Here is a 23,066-nt window from a genome sequence, read left to right as displayed (position 1 = left end):
CAATACTTTACCTTTCAGGACTGATTCTGTGAAACCAGCTGTACAGATTTGTTTTGATTCTTCTTTTTCTTCTTTATCTTCGGTTAATACTAAATCAGTTTTTTCAGTATTCTGTAGAAGCATTTCTTCACACTCACATTCGTTTTCTATAGGATTTTTCGGAACATAAGCTTTGTTTGGTGAGCTTAGTTGTGGATTTGCGCCTTCATAAACGGTGTACCTTATAATTTCAATACACTTTTCATTTTTGTCTTCAAAATTTGTATCAAGTTTTATCTGCATAGAACTGTTGTCAAGGGCTTTATTCAGTTCAATAACTGTTTTTTTTTCATTCAAGTTCATATTATCACCTAAAACGCACGGTTCATTATTTGCAATAATTTTAGGAAGAGCTTTAACATCTGTTGGAACATCGTCAATCAACTCTCTGTTCACTTCAATATTACCATGATAACCATCATTGAAAAGTGTTACATCCAAGTTTTTAGTGCAAGAATTACTTTCAAAATTTGAAAGAGAAACATTTCTCTTGGTATGTAATAAAGGGTAAGTGGCATTTTTAATTTCACTAGATGACTCATTATTCAAATAATTGACCGCAAAATTTTTTCTTGGCATTTGATTGGTTTCATCTATTTTGAGTTCTGATGATTTTGGTTCGAATTTTTTGTGGTCATCGCAGATTCCCAATGAAGTGGTTTCAGATTGTATACGTAAACCAGATTTTGTGTCGGGAGTAAATATGGGTATTATGTCATCGTCTACTTCGCTCTTTTGTTGTAACTTATTAAGGCAGAGACTAATTTTATCGTTACTAAAATTATGTTCTGTATCCACAATTGTTATTTCAGAGTTTACATTACTTTTATGTTCTGTCTTCTTGTTGAATATAAGATGATTTTGTTTTTCAATTTTACAATCTGTAAGTGTAATTTTCTCGTTATTTTCAGACTTTATAACGTTATTTGATAATGATTGATTAATATTACATTCCTGTCTTATTGTAGATGTTTTTATAGCTTCATTTTGATGTAGGTAAATATCTGATTTTTGATCTTCTATTATTAAAGTATCACTTTCACTAGCAACAGTAAGCTTTTTAGGTGAAACAAGTTTCTTATTTTTTTGCCTAAATACATTGTCCCCGATGTTTTTTTCACAAGCAATTGGTTTTATATCATCTACCATTTCATTAACAGTTAATTCATGTGCGGAAATGTGTGTTGATATATCATCCAAATTTTCATCTTTTTTTAAGTCACTATTATCTAGTCCAAAAGATTTTTGTGAAAAATTAAAATTTTCTTCATTGTTTTTGGTGAGCTTTTCATTTTGATGATCAATCTCAAAATTACCTAACTTTTGATCAAGGCATGGTTCAATCATTTCAGTATTAATAATGTCGATTTTTTCGTTCATATCATCATCCTTAGAGTTTTTTAAACCGTTTGTGGAATTAAATGAAAGTTTATCATCTTCTGTATGTTTTTTTTTCTTCGGTGTTGTGTTACAGAGCTTTGGATCATCAAAGGTCCTTTTTAGGGCCTGATTCATTTCGAATTCTTTTATTATTTCTTTTTTTATTGAGATATTTTTACAGCCTAAGCCTCTAGAAAGCTTCCGGACAGATAATATACTTGATTCTGAAATATCCTCTTCGTCAAAATCAAAGCAAGATAATCGCGATTTTTTGTCACCATCAATTTCTGTCCTGGATTGTCCTTTCTTTGGTCTATTCACGAAAAACGAATCATTTTTTTCTAACATTAGAGCTTCGGAATTTTCACATTTTTCGAGGGGCTGTAAATTACACACTTTATTAGATCCATGAATTGAAGTAGCTAATTGGATAAAATTGTTTGTTTCTTGTAACAGTTCATTAGACTCCCGTAGAAGCTTACTGTTGTCAGACTTATTTCTTTCGAAGTCATCATTATGTAATGCAAAATCTATGATACGATTTTCGCTAAATAAAGAATATCTTGATGCTGTTAGAGAATCCAACAAAGGTTTTTTTGAATTTATACTTTCATCTTCATCTGAATCTACATTCCAGTCAGCAAGTAACTTTTCTCGTAATTCAGAATCTGATTTTTCTCTTTTTACAGAATCATCAGTGCAGGGGAGAATATTCTGTTTTTTAATTTCTACGTCGATATTTTCATTTTTTTTACGAGACATAGATCTCTTAACATACTTTTTTGTCGTACAATGAGTTGCTACTTTTTTAAGTTTCGCATCGTAATAGTATCTATATCCCACTGTCGCTGTCTCTTTATTGGACCTATGGTTTTTAAGGTGGTAAATGATTACATTAACCCGCGTCGAAGTAAAATCACACACATGACACGGATATATTTCATGCAGGGAACTATTATAAATTAATGGTGATATTTTAGGCTGTTGCCTAATACGAATTTCATGATCATTTTTTTTTATAAACCTAGGATGAGTGACTTTGATTTTGAAATTATTTTTTTTATCTAAATCGTCGCGTGCACGTTTTTTTTTGAGCATTTTTTTTTCACCAAACAATCCCGATACATCAGGTTTTTTGTCTGGACTAAATCTGTTATCGAGAATTATGTTAGGGTTTCCGTTTGTCAAGGTTTCAGCCATCTTCACATCTTCTGGAAATTTTTTCATAAAGTTAGATCTATCCTTGTTTTTAGTTCTGAATTTATCTGTAACAAAATATAATTTTGTAATGCATTGTTTAAAAATTTCATAATCTTTTAATTTTCAATCTCAAGTTAAACAATACAATTGTAATGTATTAAAATCATCTTATGTTTAATAACGTGTTCTTTATAACCTTATTAGCGCTCAAGGAACTATCGCTGGATTTGCTAACTTTATGTTAAACAGAAAAGTTAAGTATTTATATTTTTGAGCTTAAACTTTAATAAACAAGGTGAGAACTCTGTTGTGAAGCTTACTTAATTTTATATTAAAGTTGATCTAAGACAAAATAGCTATTAATACACCCGAGAGATATTAAAAGGTGACAGGATTTTTTGAAAATCAACTTATCACAATAGTTAATGTGTTACTAATTTTTAGCTTACCCTTAGTCAATTTCTAGTTGAAAAATTGTATAAGCGATTAGAAAAAAATATACCTGTTATTAATACATTTAGCTGACAAATATCTGTCTTTGCCAACTTTTGGTTAACAAGAGTAAAATTACCACCATATTTTATTTGCCATTGATCAGTTTCAGCAGTTATAAATATTAAAAAAAAATATAATTAAATGGATGCATAAGAAAATATTTTTTTAATCGCATACAGTAAGATAAACATAATTTTTTGTATTAAAATTATCAAACTTCCAATAATAATGACGTATCCAGACAAAACTTACGAAAAACCATACCACATTCAATGTTCTATACCACAAAATTTACAAAACATTTAATAACTGGCAGTTTAAAAATTGAGGTTCAAAAGTTTTTTAGTTAAATTTTGTACTTTGCAAAATAACACTTAAAATTAAAAAATTCAAGGAATGTGTTTTGTATTTGATTTTCAAATGATACTAAATAAGAAGTTCTCTGGTGTGAATATAGAAATAAATACGAAATGGGAAGTAGTGGAGTGTACGCGCAAAGAAAAACAGAAATGACAAATACAAGACCAAAAGTAAGACAGAGTAGCGTTAAATATGACAAAAACTATCAAACAGACAAAAGGAAATTAAAAAACTTGTGTAGGGCTTAAGAAGGCTCAAAAAAACGCACAAAAAAGGCGCTTTAATAAAAAGTTGTATATTGTAAGTAAACTTAGGAGTTACTGAACAAATTTATTGCATTAATTATTCCAGAAATTTGGTTAAAAAGAATTAGGTAATATTAAGATTTCTGGCTTAGAAAACTAATAATTGAAATTAATGGATGGTCAAGAGGATCATTTCGCGGGGGAAGCGGTAAGGGGGACCTGTACTGTAACATAGGGAAAATGTAGGGACGCCAACTTCTAAAATATAAATTTAAATGCGAAGTAATTATTCTTTAGTGCATATAGTACAGGTTATAGTATCTAATATTGTTTAAAAACATTACTAAATGATGTTGACAATCTTCGTAAGGAATATAAAATACATTCATTGAGTCAATTTATTTAGGAATTGGAGCATGGAAACGTGGCACAGCGCTCATTACTCAATTTTTTCACTTCGAAGTTGCAACCCTGAGTTATAATACCTGTCATGCGAGTTGTCTTATTTTTTATTTTTTCATAAGCATATCATTTTGCAAAGGATAAATAAACAAAATTTTAAACTTTATATACAATTTTTAATTAATAAACGTTTGAAGGGAGCTTTCTTGCTGTCAGAGGAGGCTTTGTTTACTTTGCAGAAGTCGCACTGCCGCACGTAGCAAACAAGGTTAGATGACATTCATCCAGCGCATGTACTATAAAGTGTATACATATATATAATCATATGTTGCCAGCGTTTTAGCGTAGAGTTCACAACGCTCTCGCGGACTCAAAAAGTATGAGCTTCTTTGTTAAAATTCTTTATACAATAGGCCATAACATGTGTGTTTTAAGATGACAAATTAATCCCTTATTATTAGACTTTATCATTATAATTTTTTTGAACTAATCTTTGCAATTTTCAACCTGCAAGAACTGTTTTTGCGAAAACAGTATACGTGTTTACCATTGAAGCATGGGTTAACTTACCTCCCCCCGGATCCGATCTTGCAGTATTTTTTAATACAAAAATGAACCATATAAAATATTGAGAAAATTCAGGAACGTTCTAAGTGAGCTTAACTATAAATGTATAAATTTTGAGTAAGTTCTCTGCATTTTTGTATACCTCTTGACCATCCTTAAGCGTAAAATGGTAGTTAGAGAAAAATAAAATACAAAAGCAAAGAGAAAACTGTAAGTAAGGGTTTAAAAACATATAAAAGGAATAGTCAAACTTTCAGAATATGAGTTTTACAGAGAAATTACAATATTGGAAATCAAAAGGAGAAAAATAAATTAAGAATCATGATCGTGTATAATAATCGAGGAATTTAAAAAAATTAGAAAAACTAAACGATGTTCTGCTGGAGTTACTGTACAGTTTTAAAAATCTATTTATAAAAAATATTTTTGAGAAATAATTGCAAAAAAACAGACTATAAATAAAAATGAAGAAAAAAATTTTTTTACTTCAGAGACCTGACTTTACATAACTGTATAAGATAAAAATGTGCTTAATAAAAAGTTTTATTTTTAAACCCATATTTAAAAGACAGTGGGGAACTAAGGACAAAAAAAAATAAGAAAAATTTATAGCACATTATTAGTAAAATATGTAGAACATCTTAAAACTTACTCGAGTTACAGGAAATGTTAGAAAAGGTGTAAGAACTGTAAAATGATAGAAATCCTTTTTCAAGAGGGAAAGACGAGAGGCCAGAGTAATTGAATAGAAAATCATTGGAAGTACATAAAAGAAAAGCATAGTAAAAAATGGAAAACAAGCAGCAGGTAAGAATAAACTGATAGTAAATTTTGAAGAAAGTCTAAGATCGAAGCAGATAGCGGAATGGTCCCACTGGTTAGCACATGAACGAGAAGATGTATCTTCTATAATACAATATAATCTTTCTTTGTTTCTTCACTATCTCCTTGTTCAATAGAACATTAGGATCTCTTTATATAGTATCAACATTATCTTTTATTAGCGCAAATGCAGCCTTGGAGCGTCTAATGGATGATTTTAATCTTATAGAAAAGCTTTTTTCTTCTATAGAATTTTCAGAGTCTTCGGAATAGTCTAGTGAAAAATAAGATGAAGTTTTTAGATTCTAAGAATTTGCTTTGTTTAACTCTGGTTTGTAATTTCTTATCGTTCCTACTATATTCATCAGTTTTGGTGGTATACAATAATCCTTACGTAGGTAGAGATTACTAAGATTTGTATTTCTCTAACTATTAGTTAAAACGGATTTCCTAACATTATTTTCATCAAGACCGCCTTCCAAAGCATGTTCATGTGTTGATCTGCAGATTATCAATTGCAGATATGGATTGCGTTTAATTTCAGCAATCATTACATATACTGATATACTTGATGTGTCACTGTCAAACCTGAATTGTACTACTATTAAAGTGCGGTTTTGGGTTTCTTGTTTGTAGAATTGTTACCATTATATATATGTTTTCATCACTAGCTTTAGTATCAGCTTTTTGTTGTGACTTGTGCCTGTTGTGCTTGTGGTAGAGGGTAAATCCGGATTAAAATTTAAGAAAAGAGAAAGGATAGATTTATCTCTTTGGGGTATCGGAGCTGACTGATTTTTTTCTATTTTCGATGAATCAAAATTTTTTGTATTATATATGTCTAAAATGGTTACAGGTCCATCAGAAATAGGAGAACTTTGTTTTTCTTTTTTTCTTTTTTTTATTCATTTAATTTTTTTTTTTTTCATGAAGCGCTTAAGTTACTTTTCTGCTATTGACAATCCAGTGAGATCTCCCTGTCCTCCGTTAAGGAAGCTCCGGCGAGCACTGGTACCAACCCAAAAATAATTGTGTCAGTTGGTATCACTGCTGCAAGTATATGTGCGAGCACCATCATGTATGTATTTGCGTAACTGTAAAAACTGTATGCAAATACAAGTAGAATACAACGACTTGATGAATACTTTCCGGAATATCTCGAATTTTTTTAAGGCTACCTATATTTTGCAAGTTACCATCTGAAAGCTGATATTTTTTTTTATAAAACAATTACCACTCTGATGTGTAACTCCTACATTATGGTTAGAAAATTAAGATGTATTCATGTTGTTCCATAAGAGGATGTGTGTAATGTGCGAACTTCGAGAGCAAATATCTCGAAATTTTCTAAGGTTAGAGACATAAATAAAGAAACCACTGGATTCAGCAGGTTCTTATTAATCAATTTAACTACCTACGACCCCTTAACTTCTCCCACTGGAATCCTCTTAATTCCTAGATGTATAGTAAGCGGAGAATTAGTAGAGGCCTTGTTTCTTCTTCTTGGGTAACTATTTCGTCGTAATCGTGGATTTAAGCTTATTTCAGCTTCCATTTTCTATATCAACGGATCTATGAAAACGTGCTAGAGAAGCTTTCGTTAGTCAGGAGATATATTAAAATACGTTTAGAAGATAGCATACAAGACTGTATCAGTTGACAATCACTAGGCTTGCAGTCAGAGAAGGATGTTAAATCAATTGCTGTTGCTAGTGCTGCAAAATGTTGAAATGTTTTTGACTTTCAAGCATCCTTCTTCCCCACTAAGCATAAAAAATACTTAGCATTTAATTTTATTAGGAAGTCAATCAAGTATGGGCGTTTTTTTGTATCTGTAACACTCGAAAGTAATGAAGATATTCTTACGGCATTATCGTCGACTCCTGTGTCGTTAACAAATGTGTCATCGCAATTATTTAGGAGTAAGATTTTAAGTAAGATGGACAGAGTGATCAACGATCATTGGAGAACTAAATAAATATGTAGATACAAATTTATAATTATAGTGACGTTTCGCTGGCTATGTTTGCCAGCCCCATCAGGCAAAAAGGTATCTGTGCTTACAGTTCACTCGAGTGTCTGTTATGAAAAAATTGAATAATTTTTTAGTCTAAAACTACTAATTCTTTTAAAATAGGTTCTCATGCTTTTCAGGTCACCATATGTTAACGAAAAATTGTGATAAAAAAGTTGTCAGCTAACATAGGTACATTTTTTAGACGTATTTCGCTTTAACTCTATTCACTCTACAACTACCTGAAACACAATTGCAAAAAACAATCAACATCAATTGCAAAAAACGGCTTCTTGCTCTCCGATCAGTGGGAAGGCCACGCCCACTTTCCGCATGCATATTTTGATCGAACCCGTTCAAAACGAAAGAGTACTTTTTTTGCAACCAATTTTTAAGATACCTCTAACTAGTAAAAATGAATGGCGTGTGAGGGAGTTGTAGAGTACATATAGACGAAGCGAAAAACGTTTAAAAAATGTACCTTTGTTAAATAACAACTTTTTTATGGGCATTTTTCGAGAGGGCCTTTTTTTTAGTTTTTGCTGCGGACAAAAAATTTAAAACCGATTAAGCTAAAATTGCGTGTGTATGATAAAGGTCTTGTGTTAAAATTTCAGCTCCTGGTATTGTAAACAATGCAAGTTATTGAATTTCGAAAAAATGGCTCAAAATGGCAGTTTTTTGCGATTTACGACAAAACAGCTCAACCAATTTAAACCCAACGCGGCTCATTTTGTTCACCTTAAAATATCACATATTTTTTAAACAACACTTTTTCATGTTTGATTCTTCGGTCTTCTTCTAGAAGTGAAAAACATGTTTTAGTCAGTTTTGTAATTTTTTGGGGGTCTTGCTAACATTTTTACTTGTTGAATTCTGTATCAATTTGTTGTAATACAATGAAACTACTACTCTATTGGGATTATGCCTCTACCACGTGACCTCAGTATATATATATATGACTAATATAGAGGAGAAATAACACAGGTCTTATGGGAGGAATCTTGTTTTTATTTTTTTTTCGCACTTAAAAAGATATTGAGCTTTAAAAGGTTATTAATTCCATGTTACTGACATTATAAGAGTTACGTAATTATTTTTTTTCCTTTAGTGAATTCGTTCATGAAGGTTGAAAAAGCGTTTAGAACGTATACGGAGTGCCGTTTAACTCTACTTTAAGCTGTTTGTTTATCTCTGAGCATCAGCAGCAGTAGCGCAGCAGCAGCAACAGCTGAAACAAACAGCTTAAAGTAGAGTTAAACGGCACTCCGTATACGTTCTTAACGCTTTTTCAACCTCCATAAACGAATTCACTAAAGGAAAAAAATAATTACGTAACTCTTATAATGTCAGTAACATGGAATTAATAACCTTTTAAAGCTCAATATCTTTTTAAGTGCGAAAAAAAAATAAAAACAAAATTCCTCCCATAAGACCTGTGTTATTCCTCCTCTATATTAGTCATGTATATACTGAGGTCACGTGGTAGAGGCATAATCCCAATATTTCTTTGAGCTCGTCAAAATTTTCGAGATATCGTTATGATTTTTAGCTAATTCTACTATATTAGTACGAATACTTAGGTTACGTACAAATGCTTGGCTTTTGTTTTAGAAGAGTTTACCACTAAAGAACTATGGCTGGTCTAACTCTCCTCTCAAGGAAAGAGAAGACCAGAGCACCATAGCGAAGAAGAACAGGAGAGGAAAGACGTCTCGCTTGCCAAAGACGATAACGCTGATATAGATATAACGAACCGTTTCATTTTCTTACTATACCTCTCTGGCAACCCAAGAGTTTAGGTATAAAGCAAGAGTGCATATATGCATATATGTTGGGATTTTTTTTTTCTTTTGTACTTACAGGGGCAGTCACCAAGAGAGAATTGATAACAAACTCAGTTTTCGTTTTATTTTTACCTAATATAATGTATGTGTGTAAGTATGTATGTATGAATGTGTTTAGTATTGTTATAGCGAACCACAGACTGTGGCAGTATCGCCAGTGGAGCAAAGCACGGACATCGGCAACAGCGAGGAGCAACGGCAACACAGCACTTCGGAGCCCAGCAGCGGCAGCGGGTGCTCCAGGCAACGGAAGCAGCGGCCCTACCTGCGCGAATTGTTCTGCATTGGAGAAAGAGAGAGAGATAAATTAAAAGAGGGCTAGAAGGATCGAAGCGGACCGAAGCCGAGTCAAAATCAACTCCTCCCTCTGCTCCCCGCAGTTGTAGCAATCACATGCAGCCCGCTCGTCCCACGTAACGAATTTGCCAAAGATTGAGTCACTAGTGTAAATATAATTATTAACAAGACTTTTTACTGACTGTGATCAAGTGTACCTGGTTTTATAGTTAAGTGTCAAATCGCAACGATTCTGTATAAGATAAATGAATATAAATTAAAGTGTCTGTCTATGGCCTCTGCCACATAGTACATGTATATTTTTAACCCCCAGTACATCCTAAATGCCATAGTGATTACCCTGACGTGATTTTTAACATTCACAAGTTCGCGTGTTGAAAAACAAGGTTAAAAGAATTCCCGTGAAACACGTGAGTGAAACCTTAAAACAAAAAACTGTACACGTGATCCTACAAGTCGAAGCGCGCCATTCTGGACTTACTGCCATACGAAGCCAAGTGACTTGGTGCTATTAAAATAACCGGTGAACGACAAGTCATGGGCGAAGCGGAGCAAAGCAATCACACAGTGGATATCGTTGAGTAAAATTCGATCGCTAACCAACAACTACAGAACATCATGCAGCAGCTGCAGCGGCAGTTGCTTCGCATAGAGCAGGAGCAGGCAGCACTCGCAGCGCAGAGAGAGGTGAGAAACGACTAGGTTGCCTTGATAAAATTGCTGCCATTTTGCAAATAAAATCCCGCTTTCTGGTTCGCGAAAATGGAAGCGGCTTTCGAGCTGAATCACATCACGAGTGACTCGACGAAGTTTAAACACGTGATATTGAACCTCGACCCGACCGTGGAACCATTCGTGAGTGACTTGGTCACTAACCCCCTCGCTACTGAAAAATATGCTGCCATTAAAAGCTGTATGCTGAGCATGCTAACGGAGACGGGTGAGTCGAAACTCAGGAAACTCCTGCGTGGCACACACGTGGCCGATCAACGGCCCACGCACCTCCTGCAAAACATAAAGTCGCTCGCGGACGGCCAGTGTAATGATTTCGTAATGCGAACTCTGTTTTTAGATTACTTACCAGAGCAGGTGAGAACACACCTAGTAATAAGCGAGATGGAGGGTTTAAACAAACTCGCGCAACAAGCTGACAAGATCGTCGACATCATAGGTCCAACGAGAAAAGAAATATTTGCGGTAGATGACGGACACAGGAATTTCAACACCCCCATCGACACGGGAACCGGAACTAACTCTGAGCTAAATGACTTAAAAGAGATGATAAGGACGCTGACAAAGCAGGTGGAGCATATTTTGAAAATCCAACGGCAGTTACAAAACCGCGGGCGCTCCCGCTTACGCAGTGAGGTTAGAGGAAGACGCAAGGGCAGCAGCGACAAAAATAGCGGCCTCTGTTTCTTTCATAAGAAATTTGGAGACAAAGCCTACCGGTGCACCTCTCCATGCACAAGGCAAAACACGCTTCCGGAAAACTAAAGCAGCTGTGCTCCACTGAGGCGATGAACAACAGCCCTGCGGAGAAGCGCTTTATCATCACTGACCGAAGCACAGGTCGAAAGGTACTAATTGACACCGGCTCTGCTGTGTCTGTGATTCCCAAGATTTTTTTCAAGGAGCAGCTGAGGCCCGAAAGCACCAAGTTATATGCAGCAAATTCCAGTGTAATACACACTTTCGGGACCCAGCTCATCGCTTTAAATCTGGGTTTGCGACGTGTTCTCAAATGGCCATTTTTAATTGCAGACGTGGATCAAATAATCGTCGGTGCTGATTTCCTGGCCCACTATGGCTTATTGCCAGACTTAAGGCACAAACGCCTGCTGGACTTACACACACGTCTACAAATACGGGGATAAGTCTCACAAACGCTAAAACACAGCATTTCAACACTTGACTTCAGAGCAAACGCAACAAATGTCTTTAACAGACTGCTGAAAGAATACGTGGATATCACCAGGCAGGCAACCAAACACAAGCCAGTTGCAGAGGCAATAGTAACACACCATTTTGTCACCGAAGGCCAACCAGTTGCAGAGCGTCCACGAAAGCTAGCAGGGGAAAAACTTTAAGCGGCCAAGTGTGCCATCAACTACATGCTTGATCAAGGAATAATTCGCCCCTCACGCAGTCAGTGGGGCAGCACACTTCATTTGGGGAAAAAGAAATCTGGTGATTAGAGGCCATGTGGTGACTATCGTAAGTTGAATGCCAAAATGTGCCCGATAGATATCCACCCCCGCTCATTCAAGATCTATTCCCAAAGTTGCATGGAAAGTGTTTCTTCTCTGCACTTGACCTAGCCAAGGCATATTATCAAGTTCCAATGGCGGAAGAAGACATACCGAAAACTGCAATAACAACGCCCTTTGGACTTTATGAATTTTTGGTCATGCCTTTTGGCTAGAAAGGAGCCACTCAAACATTCTAGCGATTTATTGACAGTGTGTTCCGGGACTTGGACTTAATTTTTTGTTACATAGACGATATCCTCATATTTTTAGAAGATGAGCAGACACATGCAAGGCACTTAGTCACAGTTTTCCAACGGCTCAGGCAATTTGGACTCACAATAAATGCTGATAAGTGCACGCTAGGCCAACAAAAGGTAACCTTCTTAAGTTATGAAATCTCACCAAAGAGGTATAAACCTACGCAAGAGCGTACTCGGCCGATCACGGAATACCCACAACCTGTTACCATCTAGCAGTTGAGGAGGTTTTTAGGGATGGCAAGTTACTATAGGACCTGCCTACCTGGTGCGGCACATCTCCAGGCTCCACTAAATAAATTCTTAAAAGGAGTACGCAAAAATGACCAGAGAAAGGTGCAGTGGAACGAAGAGGCAGCTGACGCTTTTGTCAAGTTAAAAAACTTAATCGTGTACACCGCCCAGTTAATCTATCCCTCAGCTACAGCACCAACAGCCCTAGTAACCGATGCATCCGACGTGGCAATAGGAGCCGCTCTTGAGCAGAAGCTCAACGGAATCTGGAAACCTGTGGGATTCTTCTCAAGAAAATTGAGCCTAGCGGAAGCAAGGTACAGGGAAAAGGGCAGTTTGAGGGAAAAGTACGTCTGGCCTGGAATTAAAAAGGACGCTGCCACTTGGGCCAAACAGTGTATGTCGTGCTAATGAGCAAAGGTCCAACGACATAATCGCCTGATTCCAGAACACCTAGAGGTTTCTGGTACCAGCTTTGCACATATACACCGGGATATCATAGTCTTGCCTCCAGAGAATAGCTACAGGTATTGTTTGACCATGATAGACCGCTTCACGAGATGGCCAGCTGCTGTACCATTGAAGGAGACAACAGCCGAGACGGTGGCGCATAGCTTATTCACCCATTGTATAAGTCAATATTGGGATTCCAAAAGGTCACGTGATTCTCACGGTATATATAGTCACTTGGGGAAAAAATAACACAGGCGTTGTAGGTACAATTCTATTTAATTTTTTTTACACGTTCAACGATTGTAATACGATAAAAGCCTTTCAATAACATTTTTTCAGGAGCTGTTAATACCTTAGCTATTTTTTCCCAACTCAAATAGTCTTTTGCAGCTAAAAACTTTCCTTTGAAAGGGCGAAAACGCCCTTTCAAATCTCATCTTAATCTCCTCAAAAATATGTTATTGAAAGGCTTTTACTGTATTACAATCGTTAAACGTGAAAAAGAAATAAATATATAATTGTACCTACAAGTCCTGAGTTATTTATCCCTTAAGTGACTATATATATCGCGAGAGTCACGTGACCTTTTAGAATCCCAATGAAAGCCCGTTACCAATAACGACAGATCAGGAACCTTAATTTGAGTCGAGTCTCTTTGCAGCCCTGACAAAGTTTGTTGGCTCCAACAAAACGCGCACGTCTCCGTATCATCCAGCTTCAAATGGACTGGTGAAGAGATGGCATCGAACGTTGAAGGCGGCGCTAATAAGTAAGCCACACATTCCATGGACTCCCTTGCCTCTCTCGGTGCTGCTTGGACTACGAACAGCTTACAAGGAGGACCTGAAAGCGTCACCTGCAGAAATGTTATATGGAGAAACACTACAAGTCCCAGGAGGGTTCTTTGTTTATCAAACACAGGACGCCAATCCTAGTGCTTTCATTCAACAACATAGGGAGTCAATGAAATGCATAAGACCAATTCCCACTTCGCATCACTCTAAAATCCACCCATTCCGACAAAAGGACATGGACCAGTGCACATAAGTGTTTGTACGATGCGACCATGTCAAAGCACCATTGGACCCTCCTTACCAAGGACCCTTCAAGATAATAAAGCGCATTACAGAACGGCTGTATCAAGTGGAAGTCGAAAATAAATCGAGGAACATAGGTGTTGAGCACCTGAAGCCGGCACACTTAGCTACCACCAACGAACCACCAGTCCAACTCAGTTCTCAGCAAACAAGCGCGCCAAGTAATCGAGGGCCCAAGGACCAAAAACAGACATCAAATCACGCAAGTGTCGCAAACAAAAAGGCGCCGATTTCGCGCACAGTTATGTTTGCTCCTTCGCAAATCGTTTCAAAAGGGGGAGTGGATGTGGCGGTATGGCCAGTGCAGCGAAGCACGAACATCAGCAACAGCGAGGAACAACGGCAACACAGCACTTCGAAGCCCAGCAGCGGCAGCGGGTGCTCCAGGCAACGGAAGCAGCGGCCCTACCTGCGCGAATTGTTCTGCATTGGAGAAAGAGAGAGAGATAAATTAGAAGAGGGCTAGAAGGATCAAAGCGGACCGAAGCCGAGTCAAAATCAACTCCTCTCTCTGCTCCCCGCAGTTGTAGCAATCACATGCAGCCCACTCGTCCCACGTAACGAATCCGCCAAAGATTGAGTCACTAGTGTAAATATAATTATTAACAAGACTTTTTAGTGACTGTGATCAAGTGTACCTGGTTTTATAGTTAAGTGTCAAATCGCAACGATTCTGTATAAGATAAATGAATATAAATTAAAGTGTCTGTCTATGGCCTCTGCCACATAGTACATGTATATTTTTAACTCCCAGTACATCCTAAGTGCCATGTAACGACATCCTGCATGGTAAAAAAGGAGGAATAATTTACAGGCTGGTCTCAAAAGAGAAAAAAAATCTTAACATGTACGCACTCTTGCTTTATACCTAAACTCTTGGGTTGCCAGAGAGGTATAGTAAGAAAATGAAACGGTTCGTTATATCTATATCAGCGTTATCGTCTTTGGCAAGCGAGACGTCTTTCCTCTCCTGTTCTTCTTCGCTATGGTGCTCTGGTCTTCTCTTTCCTTGAGAGGAGAGTTAGACCAGCCATAGTTCTTTAGTGGTAAACTCTTCTAAAACAAAAGCCAAGCATTTGTACGTAACCTAAGTATTCGTACTAATATAGTAGAATTAGCTAAAAATCATAACGATATCTCGAAAATTTTGACGAGCTCAAAGAAATATTGGGATTATGCCTCTACCACGTGACCTCAGTATATACATGACTAATATAGAGGAGGAATAACACAGGTCTTATGGGAGGAATTTTGTTTTTATTTTTTTTTCGCACTTAAAAAGATATTGAGCTTTAAAAGGTTATTAATTCCATGTTACTGACATTATAAGAGTTACGTAATTATTTTTTTCCTTTAGTGAATTCGTTTATGGAGGTTGAAAAAGCGTTAAGAACGTATACGGAGTGCCGTTTAACTCTACTTTAAGCTGTTTGTTTCAGCTGTTGCTGCTGCTGCGCTACTGCTGCTGATGCTCAGAGATAAACAAACAGCTTAAAGTAGAGTTAAACGGCACTCCGTATACGTTCTAAACGCTTTTTCAACCTTCATGAACGAATTCACTAAAGGAAAAAAAATAATTACGTAACTCTTATAATGTCAGTAACATGGAATTAATAACCTTTTAAAGCTCAATATCTTTTTAAGTGCGAAAAAAAAATAAAAACAAGATTCCTCCCATAAGACCTGTGTTATTTCTCCTCTATATTAGTCATATATATATATACTGAGGTCACGTGGTAGAGGCATAATCCCAATAGAGTAGTAGTTTCATTGTATTACAACAAATTGATACAGAATTCAACAAGTAAAAATGTTAGCAAGACCCCCAAAAAATTACAAAACTGACTAAAACATGTTTTTCACTTCTAGAAGAAGACCGAAGAATCAAACATGAAAAAGTGTTGTTTAAAAAATATGTGATATTTTAAGGTGAACAAAATGAGCCGCGTTGGGTTTAAATTGGTTGAGCTGTTTTGTCGTAAATCGCAAAAAACTGCCATTTTGAGCCATTTTTTCGAAATTCAATAACTTGCATTGTTTACAATACCAGGAGCTGAAATTTTAACACAAGACCTTTATCATACACACGCAATTTTAGCTTAATCGGTTTTAAATTTTTTGTCCGCAGCAAAAACTAAAAAAAAGGCCCTCTCGAAAAATGCCCATAAAAAAGTTGTTATTTAACAAAGGTACATTTTTTAAACGTTTTTCGCTTCGTCTATATGTACTCTACAACTCCCTCACACGCCATTCATTTTTACTAGTTAGAGGTATCTTAAAAATTGGTTGCAAAAAAAGTACTCTTTCGTTTTGAACGGGTTCGATCAAAATATGCATGCGGAAAGTGGGCGTGGCCTTCCCACTGATCGGAGAGCAAGAAGCCGTTTTTTGCAATTGATGTTGATTGTTTTTTGCAATTGTGTTTCAGGTAGTTGTAGAGTGAATAGAGTTAAAGCGAAATACGTCTAAAAAATGTACCTATGTTAGCTGACAACTTTTTTATCACAATTTTTCGTTAACATATGGTGACCTGAAAAGCATGAGAACCTATTTTAAAAGAATTAGTAGTTTTAGACTAAAAAATTATTCAATTTTTTCATAACAGACACTCGAGTGAACTGTAAGCACAGATACCTTTTTGCCTGATGGGGCTGGCAAACATAGCCAGCGAAACGTCACTATAATTATAAATTTGTATCTACATATTTATTTAGTTCTCCAATGATCGTTGATCACTCTGTCCATCTTACGTAAATCGAAAAAAAACTGCCATTTTGTAACATAATAATTTACGGTTTGTTTGACTTTGCATTAATTTTAAAACTTAAGTACCCAGTTTGTAAAAAAATTATTGATGGCTTCACATAGCATAATGCACTTGCATACACATTGTTACTTTGTCGGAATTTTTTTTTACGAGAACTGCATCATTATCATACAATAGCTACTGTATCGGTTCTGTCCTTAAACTTTAACAAACTTATAAAAGGACGAAGACCAGCTATTATCAGGAAGAGAAAAACTTAGTTGCCAGAAGAACTCATGGCTTTGTTGGCAAAATGTGTTATTCATGAGGAGGATAACTTTGAAGGGAACCATATTAATTTAACTTAATAGATCGAAAAATTCTAAAATTAATAGAATGTTACTAATTTTTTGAGACACGTCTTGTATATCGGTATACAAATCTATAACTTCAGAGCTTATATTAAGTAATTCAACCGCACCTTTTGTTATTTCTTTAAAGCCTTGTATCTCCATATAATATAACTAAATGGTTTAAAAACATTTTTCTTTACTTAAAATCATTTCTACACTACATTTCTAAGCAATCCCAAGTTATTTACGACATTACAATCCTTTTTTTTCGAGCTTCTTGATATGGTCCTTCATATTTGCTTCTGAATTGAAACCCCTTCTGTCTCTACTCCTCCGTAAATCCGTTTCTCTTTTGCCTTGTTAGTACTTCCAAAGAAAATAAACATTTTTCCAGCAGTCTAAATTAAAACTATTCTCTAAGAACTTTCTCAGGGTCCCTATACATCTTAATTTTTCAAATGTTTTTCTATTGTAGGCCATAAGGAGTAGATCGACAGATACAGCGAACGACTTAACTCTAGTTCTACTAATACATAGTGTTTTATACTTCGTGCTTTAAATTATCTCGTAAAGCTGTAATATAACCACAAGATCGGGTTTACAAAACACCCTTGCTTTATGCCTGTGGTGCTCAAGAATTAATCTAAGTAATTGTGATTTACTTTTAACAGTCACTATTTTAATTCTGCTAACTACTCAACTTAACTTTACTCCTAAAAATATCTCTTGTTTCTATGAGTGTCGATAATTAAACCAGGCTTTAGCCACATGGATAATTAGTCAATATCGCACCTCATTCAAAAACGTTGCAGCTATTCCCACGCTTACAGTAAGTTTAACAGTGTGTATAGATAATAACAAGTATGTGTAAGATGGTAGTCATAAAATAACAAAACGTGCGGTTAAATTACTTAATATAAGCTCTGAAGTTATAGATTTGTATACCGATGTACAAGACGTGTCTCAAAAAGTCAGTAACATTCTATTGATTTTGAAATTTTTCGATCTATTTAGTAAAATTAATATGGTTCCCTTTAAAGTAATCCTCCTCATGAATAACACATTTTGCCAACAAAGCCATGAGTTTTTATAGCAATTAAGTTTTCCTCTTTCTAATAATAGCTGGTCTTCATCCTTTTATGAGTTTGTTAAAGTTTAAGGACAGAACCGATACAGTAGCTCTTGTATGATAATGATGCAGTTCTCGTAAAAAAAATTACGACCAAGTAACAATGTGTATGCAAGTGCATTACATTATGCTATGTGAAGCCATAAATTATTTTTTTACAAACTGGATACTTAGGTTTTAAATGTGATGCAAAGTCAAACAAACAGTAAATTAATATGCTACAAGTAAGTATGGTAAATATAAAGTATTGAAATTATTCAAAAGGTCCAATAAATGATGTAAAAGTGTTAAAGGCAAGACTAGAACTTTCTAAAATTTTATACGTTTCTGGACAGCTAAGGACAACCTGTGTGTCACGAATTTAGAGAGTTTCTTTGTGTTGATTGTTTCTTAAACAAGACTTAATTTAAGCAAGCTGGCTGATTAGTTAATGTTTCCTTAATAAATATCATTATCCTATTTCATTAGGCTAAAAAGTTCTGAAGTTAAATGATTTTTTTCTTTGAAATAGTGTTTTAAATAGTAATGATTTTATTGTTGCGTAGAATTCTAGTATACTTTTCTTTGTGAAACTCGTTATTTTCAAAAATCATGGCCCGCAGGGGCCTGCATGTTTAATCCACTATTTTACGTTTATCAAACCCAACCCTAAAATCGTAATTAATGACTTTAAGCACTGTAAATTACTTTGAATACTCAAAGCATACTTCTTAATAGATTTTAATTGCTACTAAATATTAGTTTTTCAATAACATGAGTCCAAAAATTTTTTAAAACTAAACGTATTTTTTGGAAAATGTAAAAAAAATTTTCAAGAAACAATTTTGACGCACAATCTTACACATATTACATTAACACATGTTGACCCGATAAAATTAAGGAAACCGCAGCATAAAACTATTACAGTATTTCACATGGTTTACTGAATGTATTGAGTTCACACCTTAAAAAAATTAAGTTTTTTCTTGGCTACATGTAATGCGACTTGAATACATTCTTTAATAATACATTCTTCAATAGACGTTAAAATAAGACCTTAAAAACGTATTTTTAAAAACAAAATGTTAGATATAAAGGTTCATGTACTGAACTAGCTACTGTTAAACTTAAACAATAACGTTGATAAATAAACGAATATGGTAAAAAACAACTAAAAAACTATGTTAGCTTTAAAACATTTTACTACATTAAATTTTTTTTTGGCGCCATGGCATCCGGGGTCCTTTAGCTAGTCATCCATCCTACGTTGTTTCTCTCGTACTTGCTCGCTTTCTTACCCTCTTATCTTGGTGCTAGCCGCTTCTGTTATCCTTGTCCCAGATAGATAGTCATCCTGGGAGAAGACAGCAGCTGCTGGACTCATGCATACTTTTCTCTTTCTGCATTTTAAGCATTTTTTTGGAAACTTTCTCTCTCTTTCTCTTTCTCTTTCTCTTTCTCTTCCTCTCTCTCTCTCTTTTTCTCTCTCTATGTTATTAGAAATCGTTTATTTTATTAGCCTTATCATCTTGCTGAGGTAAATAACACTACAACTTTTTTTAGACTGTTTTGCCAAAGTACCTTTTTGCATTTAGCTGCGGTTTGCAAAAACTATCCATCCGATCTTGCTGAAATTTGATGTGGTTATTGAAGATTACTAAATCCACAGCTCTGCTTAATTCAAGTTCTCAATGTTTATGCAAAATAAAGTTAATAACTTTTGAATATTACCTCAAAAAACGAAGTTTTTCGCATTTTCCGTGGAAACCACTAGACCAATTGGGATTGACCAGAGCTTATTTTGTTCGTCTTCTTGCCTCGCATACTTCTATTTTTTTGTTTAAGGAAAAACCGCGTTCTACCATTTTTGCCACTTTTTTGAGGCCTAAGTGGAAGATATTTTTTGTTCGATTTTATTACGACAGATTGGCATTGTTTAATTCTCTACAACAAATTTTTTTCATGCTAGTCTGAATTTATATTGCCGAAAGCTTAATGCAATACCACTAGAATTCGTTCATTGTATCAATGGACGAATTCTAGTGGTATTGCATTAAGCTTTCGGCAATATATCAGGCTTTTCATCTTGCTAAGGTAAACAACACTACTCTCTTTGGATCGCTATTCCACTAGTAACACTCCACCATCAATACAGCTTCTTAACAATAAAAAATCGACCTGAACCTATGAACTCGTTTGCTGACAGTATTAATCAACTTCTTAACAATACTTAATTTGTCGTTGACTGGTCACACTATCACGTACACATTTTACTTTATCTGATTATATATTAATAACTCTTCTATGGTTGTTGCTGATATTTTTTCAAGATTATTATTGATTATATTTATTAAGATATTACTGATTATAGTATCATATTTTATTAATAAAAGTAAGGACAATAACGTATATCATCATTATTTTTGTTTGACGTTATTGCTGTGTAAGTGTTCTATAAGCGCATCTACCTACTAAACTGCTCTATAATACGTTTACTCTTACACCGCTTTTTGAACAACTTACCTGCAGTATGATACTATTCAATTATCATGTTATTACTGTTGATGAGAGCATTATATTATACTATTATTTAACTTTATCTAAACTTTTAATCAAATTTTACATGTATTTATGAATACTTTCTAATTATCATTGTTATTGTAAAACTTGGTAAATCTAATCTTTGATACTGGCCAGTCAGGGTCTTACTCCGTGGCCCAATAAATACAATATAATCTAATCTAATCTAACAAATCTCTCGACTTTCTTTCTTCTCTTTACCACGCGCCCTGAAACGACCTGCAAAAATCATCGGACTCTCACTGCTAGCACTTAGGCTGAACTTCAGCTTGAAACTGAATCCTAAAGTGAGCTCCCGCTGCTGCTGCTACCGCGTATCTTCTTTCTCTCTACATAGCTACAGCTATTCAGGTAGTCACGTGCGCATTTTATAGTTCTTTCCCGTTAGCCCTGCTCTGTTTATGCGAGCCAATCGATTGTTCGTTAACGTCCTCTTCTCCTCCTTTGAGCATATATGCAGCTCCTAAAAATAAAAAAATTCGAAGAAGCATGAATTTTATGCTCTTTGTGTATAGTTTTGTAATAAGTCGCGTCAGTAAGAGCATTTCGGACTCAAAGGCCATTTTTGCGACGTTGCATATTCAATATTTTCTGGTTGATACCCTTCCTTATTCATAACTGTTTTCATCAACTCCCACAGTATTTCACTTGAAACTCTTGTTTGAAATGTTAGTTAATACCATACTTTATCTTGACATTTTGTGATTAAATAAACATGACGTATTTTATGTTATTCAAAAAGCAATAAGCTAGTCCTTCAGGTCTCAGTTACTAAAACAACATAAATTGATATTCATAATCATATCAACCTGAAAAAAATTATAACTTGTAGTTTAAGCATCAAACTTTTCTTTACTTTTTTTAAACCTGGAAGACTGACATTTTATAAAAAAATGAGAAAAAAGTTGAAAACTTACAAGCAATAGAATTTGTCGCTGAAAGATAGTACTATTGCCAATTTTGTCTCTAGCTCAAAGTTCAGTTGTCCAGCGATAAACATACTCGAAGTCGTAAAGCTAGCGCATTCCTAGCATATCTTTTCGTAGAAGCAGCCTGAGACAGCACTCATTTTTGAATCGCTATTTCTTTTTTCTGCTGCTTCTAGATAACTGAAATTTGGCCAAAAACTTCTAACTGTAAACTTTAATACTGTACATGTAATAAGATAAAATTAGAAATTTCATTACCCAAAATTTAAAAAATTACGTATATAATCAGACTATAAAAAATAAATTACTTTTAAATTTCTTACCATGCCTAAAAAGGTTTTTATACTTCTAGACCTATTAAGTTATTTAAATGAATGATCTAGAAGTGTGCCAATTAACTTTTACAAAACAATATTGTGTGATTGCTGAGTTCTATCAAGTTGAACTGGAATAATCAAGAAATAAGCAAACTTATTTCTTAGCACTATTGCCAATTTTGTCGCAAGCCCAGCGTTCAGCTATCCAGCGATAAACGTATTCAAAATCGTCAAGCTAGTGTCCCCTCAGCGTATCTCTTCGTAAAAGCAGCATAGAGCCAACTTATGAGTACAAAAGTTCGTCGCTGAAAGGTAGCACTATTTCCAATTTCGTAGTGAGCCCACGTCCAGCTGTCTAGCGATAAACGTCTCGAAGACATCAAACTAACACCACATTCAGCGTACCACCTCGTAGGAACGGCTTAGAGCAAGTACAAGGGCACCTTAATTTGTCACTTGTTTGTTGCTGAACTCTATTTAACAATGCTGATATTTTTTTTGCCAAAGATTTTTTTTTTTTTGAGATAGCCATTGCCCAAAAAAACCGATGTCTTCATGGTTTAAGACTTAAGGCCTTAAGGCAGCGTAGGCAACGCTATACGAGAAAATCCATGTAACTTTTTATTTTAGGGTTTTTTGTAGAACATCAACCTTTGTGTGTGTGTGTGTTTGTGTGTTTTTGTGTGTGTACATATATTTGTATGGATGGTTATATTGTAAATCCGTTGGCGTATTTTATTTCATTTTACCCCAAGACCGTTTAAATTAGAGACCTTAGACTAAAAACACAAATACCACAATTAGTTTAAATTCTAATGAAATAGGAATAATAAACAAAAATATTAAATAACAGCTCTAACTTGGACTACTTCTTGTCAATCGTATTTATTATTTGTTCACTTGTTACTAAAAATTTTTGAGGATTTAGTCTATATTTTTTGTAAAGTAGATTTTTAATGCACTAAAAACAAAATAAATAATTAGAAAAGTAATATGTCTTTGTTGCTCATCAAAACAACGTCCATTGGTTCATATTTTTGTATTTATTAAACACAAAAACATCGTTTCGGCT

General features: G+C 35.0%; 1 protein-coding gene across 3 annotated transcripts in view; it reads right to left on the bottom strand.

Annotated features, from left to right (window-relative positions):
- The window catches only part of LOC106637707 (uncharacterized), a 195,919-nt gene that overhangs the window by 105,832 nt on the left and 67,021 nt on the right, over nt 1-23,066 (bottom strand). For all 3 annotated transcript variants that reach the window (XM_014350594.3, XM_089597141.1, XM_014350595.3), the window contains exon 4: nt 12-2,684. In XM_014350594.3, the coding sequence (XP_014206080.2) occupies nt 12-2,684 (2,673 nt within the window). The remainder of the gene's footprint in view (nt 1-11; nt 2,685-23,066) is intronic.

This window comes from Copidosoma floridanum, unplaced genomic scaffold (genome assembly GCF_036245765.1).
Source record: "Copidosoma floridanum isolate Cflo_tuat_1 unplaced genomic scaffold, Cflo_Japanese_pri ptg000030l, whole genome shotgun sequence".
NCBI lineage: Eukaryota > Metazoa > Arthropoda > Insecta > Hymenoptera > Encyrtidae > Copidosoma > Copidosoma floridanum.
The sequence above is the reverse complement of the archived record's forward strand: the minus strand, read 5'-3'. Positions and strand labels throughout refer to the sequence as shown.